This window comes from Pteropus medius, unplaced genomic scaffold (genome assembly GCF_902729225.1).
Source record: "Pteropus medius unplaced genomic scaffold, Ma_sr-lr_union100, whole genome shotgun sequence".
NCBI lineage: Eukaryota > Metazoa > Chordata > Mammalia > Chiroptera > Pteropodidae > Pteropus > Pteropus medius.
The window spans coordinates 19,124,038-19,138,489 of NW_024351730.1; the positions used below are offsets into that span (position 1 = coordinate 19,124,038).

Consider the following 14,452-nt stretch of genomic DNA (forward strand, 5'->3'; position numbering starts at 1 on the left):
ATGGAGATAAGACTCATGTAGAAGAAAACAGACTACTGTATACTGTATAATTATCCTTTATATAATTTTAATGGTAACCACACACCAAAGATCTAGAACTGAGATACATAATGTAAAACAAGAAGGAACAGAGGGAAAATCCACAAAACCCCACCAAATTAAAATAACAGAAATGCAAGGACAAGGAAACAATGGAAATTCTAAGATACTAGAAAACAAAAGATAAAATGGTTATAAGAAAACCTCATATTTCAATAATCATCCTAAATGTAAATGGACTGAACTCACCAATAAAAAGGCACAGAGTTGCAGAATGGATCAAAAAACAAAACTCAACCATATGCTGCCTTCAGGAGACACATCTTAGTTTCAAAGACAAATACAGACTCAAAGTGAAATTGTGGAAAACGATACAAGCAAATGACATTCAGAGAAAAGCAGTAGCGGTACTGATATTGGATGAAATTGACTTTGAGATAAAAAAGGTAAAGAGAAATACTGAGGAACACTTCATAATGACAAAGGGAATCATACACCAAGAAGATGTTAACACTTAATATCTATGTTCCCAATCAGGGAGCCCCAAAATATATAAAGCAATTACTAACAGAACTAAAGGGATAAACTGACCAAAACACTATCATAGTAGGGGACCTATATAACCTATTGTTGGATAAGGACAAAATATCTAAGCAGAAAATCAATAAGGAAATGATATCCTTAAATTATACATTAGATCAACTGGACATAATCGACATTTGCAAAGCCTTTCATCCCAAAACAGTTGCTTATACATTCTTCTCTAGTGCACATGGAATATTCTCAAGGACTGACCACATACTGGGACACAGAGATAGCCTCAACAAATATAAGAGGGTTGAAATCATACCAACCATATTTCTGATCATAATGCTTTGAAGGTGGAGATCAACTGTAAAAAGAAAGAGGGAAGAACCACAAATACATGGAAATTAAACAACTTATTACTGAAGAACAACTGGGACAGAGGAAAAAGTAAGAGAGATAAAGAGATACACAGAAACTAATGAGAATGATAGTACAATATATCAAAACTTTTGAGACATGGCAAAAACTGTACTAATAGGAAAGTTCATATCATTACAGGCCCAAATAAATAAGCTAACACGTCATCTTAAAAAACTAGAAAAAGAAGATCAAAAGAAGCCTAAAATCAGCAGAAGGAAAGAAATAATGAAAAATAGAGCAGAATTAAATGAAACTGAGAACAAAAACACAATAGAAAAAACGAGACTGATCAGCAGTACGGAAACTGAAACAATCATTAAAAACCTACCAAAAAGTAAAAGTCCAGGACCAGATGGCTTCACCAGTGAATTCTACCATTCAAAGAAGATTTAATACCTATTCTTCTCAAACTCTTGCAAAAAATCGAAGAGGCAACATTTTCTAACTCATTTTACAAGGCCTGATATCACCCTGATATCAAAACATCAAAAAACTACAGACCAATACCTCAATGAGATACCATCTCACTCACACCCGTTAGAATGGCTATTATCAATAGGACAAGTAATAAAAAGTGTTGGAGAGGACTTGGAGAAAAGGGAACCCTTATACTCTGCTGGTGGGACTGAGAATTGGTACAACCACTATGGAAAACAGTTACGAAGATTTCTCAAAAAACTAAGAATTGATGTACCATATGATCCAGCAATCCCTCTACTGTACTGGTTCCCAACCTTTTTGTCACTTGGGACCTATGCTCCTATGAGAATCTAATGCCTGATGATCTGAGGTGGAACTGAGGCTGTGACACCAGTGCTGGGGATCAGCTGCAAACACAGCTTGCTTGCTCACTGCTCACCTCCTGCTGTGCCACCTGGTTCCTAACAGGCCATGGACCAGTATCGGTCCATGAAATCAAGGCTTTGGGACCCCTGCTCTACTGGGTTAATTATCAAAAAACTTGAGAACATTTACCCAAAAACATATATGCACACCAATGTTTATAGCAGCATTATTTACAGTGGCCATGACATGGAAGCAACTGTAGCGTCCTACAATAGATGACTGGATAAAGAAGATACAATACATATGTACAATGGAATATTACTCAGCTATAAGAAGAAATGAAATGCTACCATTTGTGACAGCGTGGATGGATCTTGAAATAATCATGTGAAGCGCAACAAGCCAGACAGAAAAAGTTGAAAATCACATGATATCACTTATATGGGATATAAATCTAAAAGCAACCAACAAATATAACAAACAGAGACTCAAATACATGGAGAGTAGACTAGTGGTTACCAGAGGGAAGGAGGGGAGGAGAGAGGTAGATGGGGGAAAAGGGGTCAGATATGTGGTGACAGAAAGAAATCTATGGGCAGTGAACACACAATACTATATATATATATATATATGTATGTATGTATGTATGTATATATATGTATGTATGTATGTATGTATGTATATATATGTATGTATGTATGTATGTATATATATGTATATATATGACTTACTGTTGAATTGTACACTTGAAACTTATTGGACTTTGTTGATCAATGTTACCTCAATAATAAAATCAAATAAATTTAAAAATAAAATAAAATAAATAAAACTACTGGCCAGCCAGCACTGGCACCATAACATGGAAAAACTATTTTCTAGGTAATATGTCCACACATGATATGCAAAATGCAATTAAGAGATATGAATATATAATTTAAAAAAGAAATGATTTAGGAAAGCTGACAACTTTCTATACTGAGTTTTAGTGGGTTAACAAACCAAGTAAATCAGAAGATAATACTAATACTAAAAATACAACAGCAGCAAATTGTAATTACTATAAGCTACATACTGTTCTATACACTTTACAAAATTAAATCATTTAATGTTCACAACATCCCTATGCGGTAGGTTAACCGCATTTTATAGAGTTATAAATTAAAGAGAATGAAGTCAAGTAAATTGCCTACTGTCAAGAGTCAATAAATAGAAAAGCTGGGATTTGAAGGATAAGAGAATATTAATTTATAGTATATTTATATGTTACACATTTTTTGAGGGCTGTAACTCTGAATATTTACCTTCTCTTCCAAGGTTTCACTTATAGATGTTGCTAGTTTCAACAGTTCTTCTGAATCATTTTGGCATCTAGGATTCAAAACAAAAACACCTCAATTTCAATTTTCTCAACTGCTATAAACAGTAGGCCATTTTCAATTCTAAAGTTTAAAAAACAAAAATGTGGAATTTTGCCAACAGGTAGCACAAAGTGCTTCAATGATTTGAAGGTAAGTGGCTTATAATATGTTACTTCAAAATCAGATTCAGTTTTAAATATATAAGGCAAAAACCTTTTACAACAGTACTTATGACTTACTAGGCCAGAAGGTGAAAAATTACACAGTATATTCATAATTCAATAATTCTCAGGTTTTTTATTTAAGAAGTTATAGCTTTTGAAGACTTCAAAATGGGAAAATTTTTATTTAATATAATTCCAATTTTATAAATTAATCTCTCTACTCCTAATAGAAAAAAAGACTAAACATAACAAATGTTTATATACTATGTGTTCGCCAATGCTGCTTAGTTACTTTTTAAATTTTTTAATTTACAATTTCTGAAATATTGTTTTTATAATAAGGAAAAATATTATCTCGAACAAAGAACATTACCCAATATTTGGCTTGCGACTATAGTTTTCCTGAAACTGGTCCAAAGCAAGCATAGCTGTGTGTATCTCTAAAGGTGCCTATGGAAAACATTGAAAATTAGCCAATGTAATACATGCCAGGCACTATGCTAATGCTTTAAAAACATTTAATTTAATCCTTACAATAAATTAATTATCTCTATTTAACAGAGGAGGAAGCTGAGTCTTAAAGAAGTTAAATGATTTGACTGACTTGACTTCAAGGCAATAAAGCAATATTTAGAAATATATGTAAGTCTCGATTCCAGGTGGCATGACTAGTTTTTACTAGGTTATCTATATGAAACTCAGAGTAAAATGAACTAAACAACAGCAATAAAACATTTGTAAAAGATCACCTAATTTTTTCCTTATCAATATTTACAAATTTGCAAACTTAACATAACTCTTTCCTTATCACAAATACATTCTCTGCTAAAAAATTATATCCAGTGATTAAAAAAATAGAATGTTTCCAAGGTTTTTTGGGAAAAAGTTATTATGTAAAACTCTACAAAGTTCAGAAAAATCTTTTAATAAGATCACCTTTGCATAAATTATTGAAATTGTCTTAACTATCAAAGCTGGCATATCATTATAATAGCAAAACTTTTTCCTATTATTCTAACATTTTCCCATGATATAAATTCCCATTTTTAATCCTTGGGAGTCAACTTTACATATGTGAATATAATCTTTATTAAGAAAATCTGACACGTGTATACATGGTTATTCCATTTTAATTTTATAATCTCTTATCAATCCCCATCCCCCACTCTGCTGCCTCTCTTAAATCTATAAGTGTTTGTTTACCTCAGGTTTACTAAAATCCACAATAAGGCACTTTGGGTGTTTTATCTGCTTCTTCAATGATTCCTAATAGAAACCAAACAAAATAATTACTCCAGTGCAAATAAGTGATTACCTGACAAAATATACAGAGCACTAAAAGCGATGGATCTTTTCCAATGGTCTGTAATAAATAAGACTGAGCAAATAAGTTTTAACTGAATTATGAAACAGCTACCATTTTCTCTATTATCCCTTACTACTATATTATACTTTATTTTTTTAAATGTCAAATGCAATTAGACAATCTGATCCAAATAATAAATTTGGGAAGAATTGGTAAAAACATCTATATACTTGATAAAAAATCTTTTGTTTTAAATGAAAAGCTACTGCTGTAGGGATGAGAACTTGGAATTCGGCGCCTGCTATGTGCTGTTAGACATGGCACCTGGCTGATCAAACTATTAGAAACCTACAGAACAAAGGAAGATCCCTATATAGATTACTAACAACTATTAACTCATACCTTTAATGCTTACCCATACAAAAGAAAAACAGGAAAATAAAGACTTTAAACTGTATATTCTTTACTACCTATAATCAGTAATTTTTCATAGAAACTAAAAACCCAGCTTCTTTGGACGCTTGAGGTCTCATTCTGTAACTTTGAGAGGAGACCACGACTCTGTCTATGGAGCATTATTCCTCTCTAATAAACTTTCCTTTGTCTTTCATTCTGGCTTGTTCGTGAATTCTTACCTGCTTGATGCCAAGGATCCTCTCTCGGAGAAAGACTCGAGTCCCTACTTGGGAGCATTCACTCTGTCCTGCATCATTAATATATTTGTCTGATATCAAGTTATTAAGAGTTGTTATGCCTGACTAGACTTGAATACTCAAAGCTAAAACTTTCTGTGCCGAGCAAAGAACATACTAAGGCCAAAAAAACCAACCAACCAATCAAACAAACAAAACCCTCAAGAAACAAAAACCTCCAAACATCCACTCAATCTGAAATTTACTTGAAGAATAAACTAATTAAAAATTGGGGACAGTGGCAAGAGGAAGTACTGCAGGGGCAAATCCGACTAGCTGTAGTTACTGTAATCTGTTCTTTTGTTCTAATTTTGGTTTGTACAAAAACTCTTGTAAAGCACTTCAGCTAATAATGGTTCCGGAAAAGACACTTAAGTTAAAACCTTGAACACTTGCAATAAAAAAGAGATTATACGAAGAAGTGGCCTAATGATTTAAGTAGCAAGAGACTCCATAGTTCCCTAATAAAAGTAGCCTCTCTACTCTATTTAAATACTTACATTTTCCTTTCAATATCAGTTTATAGGAATTATTTAATATTTCCAAAATAAGTTTCTTGATATTTAAAAAATTAAAAATCTATATTAATGAGTATAAAAATAAAATAAATATTCCTTTTATTTTAAAAATGTAAGTAATTCAACAATAAGACATACAGTATTTCAATGCTTGCTAACTCTTTCAAAAATATAATAGTTTCATTTTTTTGTCTTAGGAGGTAATTTTAAGAACTTTGACCAGCTCTTCGATGATTCGCAAAGGTATAGTTCCTTTGTGGTAATTTATATACCTCCATTATATGCATGTGGTATTCCAGCTGTAGATTTTTTTTGTTGCGATTGGTGTATTTTATTAGACTGACGCCTTTTTCCTCAAAAGGGGTGCAAATTAAAAAAACAAATTCTGTTCAGCCTTTATATTAATTGTTTGGTTAACTCAGTACTTATTTGGTTACTTTTTTCCTCTTCTGACATTCTTCTTCTGTAAAGAAATGTTTTTTAAGCAAAAAAAAAAAAAAAAATACTTACAAAGTAAAATGTTTTAGGAGTCTTAACTTGGACAGCTATGCCTCCATGTAAATAAGGTTCCAGTTCTGTAGTATCACCAATGCTAAAAGAAAATGGTGATAGCACTAAAAGAAAAAAAAGAAAATGGTTATATACTGATACAGGTATTTAAGATTTAAAATCATAAAGATATTAATTTCCTCTAATTTATGAAATTAAGAAAATCCCAGTATAAATCTGTTTTTTGGGGATGTGCGGGGGTGGAGAAAGTGTGTGGAGCCAAATTATTTTTACAATGTGAACTTAAGGACTTAAACAAAAATAGCCAAGAAAACTTAGAGGGGGCAAAAAAGTAACAAGAGGTGCTTATTAGATATTGAATATAGTGTGGCTCTTGAATAGATAGGCAAACGATAAATTAAGATAAAGAATTCAGAAACAGACTCACAAGGGATACAATTAAGGTGACACCTCAAACCAGTGAGGAAATGATAGTATTATTTTATAAATCTTTGGGGGAAATGCTATCTGGGAAGGAATCTATTCCAAATGGGTAAAAGTTTTAAATGTCAAAAAAGATGCCAAAAATATCATAAGATGAAAGCATGGAAGAAAAATTCTTTAAAACTTTGTAATGAAGAAGGCTTTTCTAATTATGACTCAAAATAAAAAGAAAACATTAACCTTTCCCCATTTGCCTTGAGAATACTCACTGGGGGCGCTTGAGGCTGCAGTGTTTACCCCAAGATAACTCACAGATTACAGTCCTAACCTTACCCCCAAAGTTTGCCATGAAATAGCTCACATTTATTATTATTTTCACATCATTCTAGTATATTGATAACCTTTGGAAACACGACATCATTCTATTTATAGCATTCTGTTTTTGGTAGTTTGATGGCTGAAAATGTCAAATCCTAGAAAACGTAGCATTCCTACGTGTGACATTAAATGAATGCTGGCAGCGAGCTGCTTTTTTTTCTAAACGGGAAAGGGTTAAAAAATTGATATTATATACATACAATATCAATAATAAGCAAAGTCAAATGCCAAACTAGAAAAAAACACTTGTAATTTATGTTCACCAGCCAAATATGCCCAATACTTTAAGAGTTCCAGGGATAAACGATTCGCATTAAAGAAAAAATAACCTTAAAATTTAAGATACTTAATCTCAATTAAAATTATACAGTGATAAGATTCATTCATACGTGAAATGCTATGCAGCCATAAAAGAAAATTTAAAGGAAAAAAGAAAAAGAATGTTCTGCAATTACTGATGTGAAAAGATTATCCAGATATTTTGCTTAATGAAAAGGCAAAGGGTAGATGCATAATATGCTACCTATACTGTATGTAAAAAAAGTGTAAGGAAAGCCTGGAAGGACATACAATAAACTAAGAACACTGAATGGTGAGAACTGAGTGGGAGCCACAGACAGGTAGAAAAGTTTTCAATATAAATATTTGGTCTTTATTGTCTTTGAACCATTTGCTTATTTAAAAAAAACAAACAAACAGTAAGTCCTTTCTCTCCACAAATCTTATATATTAAGTAGAGAGAAAAAGGTCAGCAGAGTAACATCAAACTTAGCTATTATCTCTGGAGAGGGGAGGAGGTCTGAAATAGTACTCATTTTTAACTCTATTTAAACATATATATGTACATATATATATATCTTGAATAAACATATTTTAGCTACTTGAAAATGTTTTTAAAGTAACAGAAAATTAAGAGTAATAAGTACCACATAATAAAGATCAAAAAAAAAAAAGTTTCATCAACAGCCAACTCTATTTAAATATTCTCTCTCTCCCCAAAGAATTTTTGGGACAAAATGTGGATTTTGTTTATTTTCATTCCTTGATATCCAGTGACTCCTCTTTTTACATTTATTCTCAAAAATCTGATCCATCATCACAATCCACCATTGCATGGACACCAAAATAACAAATAATAAGCCTAAATGATTAGATGAGTAATTTTTTGCAAAAACAGATAGAAATTCTTTAATATCAAGGATCTGAACCTATATTTTACATATTTAAATGTAGACTGTTTTCCCCCAAAGATATTTAAATACAGACCCAAAGTTATTTTTCTACAGTGTGTATAAGGAACTGATTTTTCCTCTCGTAAGGACCCATTTTTGTAGTCATTGAAAGAAAAAAAAAAGTAATCTATTTCCTAGTCTATACACTAATCACATAATTATACTTTCCAATGCCCTAAAGATAAAACTGAATCACTCTTAGCTTAACAGGTATAAACATGCCATCTTTGAGTTAGAGTATGTCTAGCAATGTCTTTAACTCTCACACATGGCTGGAGGAAAAATCACAACTATGCAGATTAACACTGCTATAAATTAATTATCTTCAACTTCAAATGCGCCAGAAATAATGCTGAATAGTCTTTTTACTTTTTATTTTTTAAATGTTTATTCTCCTCAAATGTCTGGCCTTGGCACCTTTTCCCTCCTCTGGGCAATGATCTCATTTTAGTCCTCTGAAAAAACAGATTCCTTCTATTTCTTACCAATATACCCACAAACTTGCCTGCAGTCACACCCATCCATTTCTTTTATCTAAGTAACAAAAACATACATCTTCACTTGAATACCTCATTGCCACCTCACTCCAGAAGCCTAAACTATATTCATCACCTTTTCTCCAAAACCTGTTCCCTTTCTTGCATTCCCTAAGTAAATACATAAATTGTCCATGTCCAAATCTTCACTCACTTACCATGTGAGATATATCATAGTTTCCTCCTAAATGTCTTAACACTTGCTATCTCAATGCCCACTGCCGGCCTTGTTATATCTTTTAGTTCCTTGAATTCTGTCTTGCCTCTATTTGTCTCTGCACAGAATAATCTTTACACTATCTTCTTAAGCCAAGGCAATCTTCAAATTTTAATCAAGACACCTTGTCTGTACTGCTGCTGCACCAAACTGGGTTGGTTTCCCTGCTACATTTAGAATTCCCAGAATTCCTGTTATACCATCACTGCTTCATATTACCATCTCTTCGCTTGGATTGAATGTTTTGAGGCCAAGAACTGGATCATGTCTGTCTGAGTTGATGTTGTGTTCTCAACACTGAGTATGTCTGAACTATAAAGGTGCTGAATCATGAATATAAATGAATAAAACACATCAACTTACCAGTTATTTGTTGTACAGATCCATTTAAGCCTGTCATTCCATTAATTTCTCGAAATGTTAGGAACTGTCCTGTCTCAAGTCTGTGAGGATGATTTTCAAGGCAAGTGACAATGCCAGGATTACCCTAAAAATAAGAGTAATCTACTAACAAACAAGTTCATGTATTCCTTTTTTGTCCAAATTTCAAATCTCACACAAAAAATACCATATAATCATAAAATTCTCAAAACAAATAGATTTCCAAGCTATTCTTTTCCTTCCTTAGTAAAAGCAAACCTTTAAAAATTGTCACAAAATAGTGATCAACTTATTATTTTATTATAAATGCTTAAAATATAATTTCTATTGTTTGGGGGAGATAGGTAAGAGATTCCACATAGGCGTCAAATATTTCATAGATTCAAAGATTCTTTTAATTTATAAAAACACTCAAAGTTATCGAGTGTAAGTTTTAAGTCATGTTATAAGAAATTCTGTATGCATAAAAGATGAGAGTCTAACTTTGAAAATTAAAGAAAGGTAAGAAAGGAGGATGGAGATTTAAAACCTGGAAATTAGTAGTTTAAAGCATGCCTAACAAACACTTCAAAGCAAAGAAATACTGTGTAGCCCAGCTTATTAGGATAAAAATAGAAACTAATTGGCTTATCACACCAAAGAGGATGAATGAGACAGGTCAAAAGCCTAGAAATTTCCTAATTGCATATAATCCCATATACTGCTTGACTGTGATAGTAATTTATGTAAAACTAATGAAATTATCATTCTCTTTCATAATTGTGTTGATTCCAAAAATTCTCTTTGATGCTTAATGATAAAAATAATAAAATTATAATCACAAACATGGTGATAAAATTAATATAATGTGGTTTGCAAATATTTCAATTAGAATTCATAGGACTTTATTAAGAAGGAGAAATAATTCCTTGTGGACAAGTTAAATGGGAATATTTATGATATTTTCTAATTCTTTACGGATAACCTACATAATTCCTGCACTATTCAATAAAAGAAAATACCAGTGTAATACAAAGATCCATATTCTCCTTCGGAACTAATTCTAACAGTATGATATTCTCAGGGACAAATTAAAAACAACTACAGAGGGTAAAAATCTGAATAATAAACCATTCAGTAAGCAGAGAGATACACAGAATTTCTTAATGACTTTTTTCTTAAAAAGGAGTAAGAAAGGCAACATTACATTAGGTTTAAAAATAAAGCATAAAGAGAAGCACAAATATTATTCGGTCAAAATGTATTATCATTTCCTTATATTGGCTTCTTTTGAGCTTTAATGTAAATTGATTATACAGAATAAAGTTAATAATTATACAAATAAAGTTAATAATTTAGGCTAAAAAGAAAGTAAAAATCGATCATTATTATTTTTCTATTTCTTTTAAGAAACAAAAAATTAAGCTTACATGATATCAAAAGAATGTGGTTAGAAAATCAGACTATTTAATTTGAAGATTAATTAATGCTTAAACTTTTTTCCTCTTCCAAATAATGTTTTAGAAATATAACAAATTAGAAAAGCTTTTGTCTTTGATAACTTAGGTGTGCATCTTCCTAGAGTCACAGTGCTGGGCAAGGTTACCTATACTTAGTACATTTTTGATCTGATGCACTAAATAATTCAGCAAATACTGAAACACAATTCATGTCCCATAGAAACATGACATAAAGCAAAATTTAAATTTAAATTTATGGCATAAGCAAAATGCTGATCTATCAATTATTAAATATTGTTAGAGGTAATCCGAAATACTCTTAATAGTCTAACTTCAATTTGGCTTTAATAAAATGCAATCAAGAAAGTAACAAAACATTCCCTCATGAATTAACTTAAAATCTCATAAAACTGAAAAATATTGCACATACAATATTTTGCTAATACCTAAAATATAGTATTCACATCAACTTAAATCAATCATATACATATACTATAATATACATATACAATCGTACTTGCGTTATATTTGAAACAAAGATTTCTTTTGGCTCTTCTCCTGTTGTATCTGAAATTTCAAATTCATCACCAAAATCACAAAACAACCGTGACCAAATTCCATGCATATCTGCACTGATGAACTGTAAAATGATAAAAACAAGTTCATCTATTTGTAAAAAGAAAAAAAATAGCTCAACTATCTTAGGCCCTTTATGACAATTTCATTTAGAATTGAGTATATCACTTGGGATATAAGGTAAATGATGAATCGGATAAATTATTCATCTGTAAATTGGTTTAGGAATCAAGAATTTTGGTATTTGGGACTAGACATCTAGTGTTACAAAACTAGAGGCAATATCAATACATCATTATTATATACTCTATGATTTTTAAATTTTTAAATTTTTTATGGTGATAAGTGGCTAATGAGATCCAGTAAGTTTCAGCTGTACACTTTAACAGTAAGACATATATATGTTTACTGTGTGTTCATCTCCCATAGTTGGATTTGTCACCACATATTTGACCCCCTTTACCCCGTCTACTTTCCCTCTTTCCCCTCTCCCCTCTAGTAGTCTATGATTTTTAAATAACAAATATTCCCACCTTGCCTTAAAAGTCAAGCACAGTATGCAAGAAACAAATATCTTGGTTTAATGGTCTAGCAGTGAATTCTTACTTTTCATTTTAGAAAAGAATAGAGTGTCCATTCACTAAAAGCAGCAGAATTAATGGAAAACAGAACAGAGCTAAAAGCTGAGAATGAAGTCAACAGAAAAGAGGCTAAAGAATTGACAGTATATATCAAAATCAAGAAAAGTAAAAATCAGATTCTTAAACAGAATCATAAATGTTTTACTGAATTTTATAATACACTCTCTCCATTCTAAATCTGTAAAGAAATTGTTTTTGTGTTCATTTATTTTTAGTTATTGATAGTAAAGAAAAAATCTTACTCTAATAAATGATTCTATATAAAGTGACATTTTTCTAACAAAAATTAAAGTCTTGATACTTGGGTATAAGAACATAGGCCATTAAAATAATTTATACCACCTATTATATTAAGTAGTAAAATGGCTAATAGAAGACTACCTCTTGACTATATACTACACCTTTACTATCAAAACAGCATTTTTTGAGATATAAAAATTGCACAGAAATTTAGCTTTTTTTTAAGTTTAAAAGCTTGAACTTGATGACAATATTTTCCTTTTCAAAACAACTTTAAAGCATGAACATATGTATCAAATATATAAACAAGAATTTTAGTTTATAATCTACTGTAATTACTTTGTAAAACTTCTGTGACCTGTTACAAGTTTACTGACCATTCTATGTCTTATTAATCTGCTTAAGTTGTGAACCACAGCACAAATGTTCTACACAAAGTGTAAATATGCTATGTAAATACCACAGTCCAAAATTTTCAGCACACCTATTTTATACAGTATGATTACAGCTCAGTGCTCATCTCATAGGGAAAAATAGCTTTTGCCAAAGAAACAAATGACCCCACAAAATAGGTGAAGTTAGTAATATCCATTTAATTGCAGGGGAAGAATTATGAATTTTCTCATCTCTCTTTCCAGTATTCTCATTGTCACTACTATTTACGGAATTAATCTGGACCAAAAGCCAGGAATTATTCTTGGTCATTCTTTCCTTCACAACTCATATTCATCTACTCTCAATTTCTGTTAGCCTTTTTTACAGGATACCTCAAATGCAACAACTTCTCACAATCCCTATTCGTACCTCTCTTGAATAAAGCACCTCTCTTGAACATCTCACCTGGATCACTCCCTTAGCCCCTACTGGTCTAAGTGCCTCTACTCTACTCTTATAATTCAACAACTGTCTTTCTTTTTGGTTTCATGACCCCTTCATGTTCTTAAAAATTATTGAGGACTCGAAGAACTGTTGTTTATGTGGATGATACCTATTGATATTTACTGTGTTAGAATTAAAACTGAGAAACATTTCCAGCAGAGCCAAGGCCCGTACCCTGGGCACGCGAACCACACCACGCCCCCTCCCCAAACATCTGTAGGTCAGGGGTGAAAGTGGGGGAATTAAAAAAAAAAAACAAACAAACCGAGAAACATTTTAAACAAAAGAATACACACACATTACATTAGCTGTCAGAGCAATGATATCACCACACATCAAACACTCTGAAAGCTTCATTGTACCACATAAGAGAATCAGAGTGACAAAGGCAAATACATTTTAGTAATATTATGAAAACAGCTTGACACCTGCAGAAAGGGTCTCGGAGACCTTCAGTGTCCTTGGACCAAACTTTAAAAACTAGTGCTATAATCTATTCTCCACGCAGCACAACCAGAGTGACCTTTTAAAAGTATAAATCAAAACTCACAGGCTCAAAATCTGATATCCTCAACTACTACTAACTACTTCTCCAAACCTTATCTGGTAACTTTTACTACTACTACTCTCTCCTCTTTACCCAAACTTCTATTCTGGTCCTGCTTGTTTCTTGCTGTTCCTCAAACCAAACCAAGTGAATTTTTAAACATGCACGTCTTTACACTTGTAGTTCTCACTGTTTTGAATGCTCTTCCCCAGATATTTACATAGCTAGCTCTTTCTTCTTATTCAGGGCTCAAATGTCATCTCCTCAAAGAAGACTTTCCTGGCATTCAATCTAAGAGAACCAGCACTGCTCCACCCTCAACATCATGCAGAAATTAGACTCTATTGTTTACCTAGCTTTTTTCTTAATAGAAATGGAAACTATGTATTTGTTTAGTGTATAAATTTCCAACTAGGAAAATTATACTAGGAAGGTAATTTTCATAAGTAAAAAAATTTGTATATCCTATTCACTAATGTATTCCTAGTGCTTAGAACTCTATCTGGTGCATAGTAGACACTCAATAAATATTTGTTAAAAGAACCAATGTACCATCATCATACCATATTTAAAGTTAGATGATGAATTCTTTCTATTCCTAATCTTCATTCTCTCTTAGTTTGGACAATTTGCCTATAAAAA

General features: G+C 31.8%; 1 protein-coding gene across 3 annotated transcripts in view; it reads right to left on the reverse strand.

The window, feature by feature from the left end:
* The window catches only part of UBA6 (ubiquitin like modifier activating enzyme 6), a 77,175-nt gene that overhangs the window by 35,810 nt on the left and 26,913 nt on the right, over positions 1 to 14,452 (reverse strand). For all 3 annotated transcript variants that reach the window (XM_039845346.1, XM_039845345.1, XM_039845344.1), the window contains 6 exons: positions 11,445 to 11,567; positions 9,471 to 9,594; positions 6,322 to 6,425; positions 4,499 to 4,561; positions 3,669 to 3,745; positions 3,075 to 3,141 (listed from right to left, as the gene is read on the reverse strand). In XM_039845346.1, coding sequence (XP_039701280.1) covers positions 3,075 to 3,141; positions 3,669 to 3,745; positions 4,499 to 4,561; positions 6,322 to 6,425; positions 9,471 to 9,594; positions 11,445 to 11,567 — 558 coding nt within the window. The remainder of the gene's footprint in view (positions 1 to 3,074; positions 3,142 to 3,668; positions 3,746 to 4,498; positions 4,562 to 6,321; positions 6,426 to 9,470; positions 9,595 to 11,444; positions 11,568 to 14,452) is intronic.